Source organism: Dendroctonus ponderosae, unplaced genomic scaffold (assembly GCF_020466585.1).
Source record: "Dendroctonus ponderosae isolate FM_Combo_2020 unplaced genomic scaffold, Dpon_F_20191213v2 Dpon_F_20191213_12, whole genome shotgun sequence".
Taxonomy (NCBI): Eukaryota; Metazoa; Arthropoda; class Insecta; order Coleoptera; family Curculionidae; genus Dendroctonus; species Dendroctonus ponderosae.
Window position 1 is genome coordinate 955,008 of NW_026017316.1, and position 1,200 is coordinate 956,207.

A 1,200-nucleotide genomic window follows, 5' to 3' on the forward strand; every position below is an offset into this window, starting at 1 on the left:
AATCCTTCACGCTAGCAAACCCCATAGTTAGCAAACCTGCCCCGCGACAGGTTAAGGAAAAAATGTCAAAAACGTGTTTTTGCAAAAACTTCCAATAATTCCCGAAATAAAGCCCCGGGAAAAGTTTGAAGTACACTACTGGAAAGACAGCGTCAATGTAGATAAAAATTTTGGTATCCACTTTTTCGATTAAATGAACAATAAGCGAACCACGGCCGAATTTCGCTTTTTGGCCCATTTTTCTCGAAGTTGGGGAATTTTTTGAAAAATCCCATTGAAGCCAAATTTCAGTTGTGAATTTATTTCCGAAAAAATCTGCCCACTTTTGCGTACGAATGAAGTTGTAAAGAAGAAATTCGGGGAAAACGATTTTTGGATTTTTGCCTCAAAAAAATTCCCAGTCCAAAACCCGTAAAATTGCTTGAATTTTTTAATTTAATTTTTTTCTGCTGAAACTAAGCTCCCAATCGAAAAACGTTACTCTTGATAAAAGATGGGAAATCCTCCGCGCTAGCAAACCCCATAGTTGGCAATCCTGCCCCGCCACAGGTTAAGGAAAAAACGTCAAAAACGTGTTTTTGCAAAAACCTTCAATAACTCCCAAAGTAAAGCCGATGGCAAAGTGTGAGGCCCACCACAGGGTAGGGGGCGTCAATGCACATAAAAACGTTGCTACCCACTTTTTCGCTGAAATCAACGCTAAGCGAACCACGGCCGAAAAACCCGCTGGGCGCTCCCGCGCCCGCCGCCCTTCAATGGCGCAGCATTCGGGCGCCCGACCTCTCCGCTATCGGCCGCCCATCCAAACTGGGTTAAACCCGATAAAGATTGCGGCAATCGGGCAAACAACTCGCTCATCTTGTGCATCAGCGGCCAGCGCCAAGGCCGCCCAACTGTGTCAGCGCGCCTGGGGCGCCCCCGGGGCGCAAACACTCACCATAGCCGTCCAGGATGTTGGTCAGCTCGGTGCTGGGCCGCCCCGTGAACTCCTCCTTCCGGAACGCGTCCCTGATCGTCTTGTAGTCGCTCAGAACGATGATCAGCTGCGAGCCCAACCGGGCGGAGATCAGCGAGCCGTACTTGTGGGTCAGATCGCGGTAGAAGAGGTGCAGGTCGCCCTTGATGCGCAGCAGCGACCCGAACACTGGCACCCCCCAGGGGCCGGGCGGCAGCTGGCGGCTCTCCAGCCAGTGCTGGAGG

At 50.7% G+C, this 1,200-nt stretch overlaps 1 protein-coding gene across 1 annotated transcript in view; it reads right to left on the minus strand.

The window, feature by feature from the left end:
• The window catches only part of LOC109543067 (cytochrome P450 18a1), a gene marked incomplete at its 5' end in the record, with an annotated part of 21,714 nt that extends 20,514 nt beyond the window's left edge, over window positions 1–1,200 (minus strand). The window contains 1 exon segment of the mRNA XM_048662880.1: window positions 938–1,200. Coding sequence (XP_048518837.1) covers window positions 938–1,200 — 263 coding nt within the window.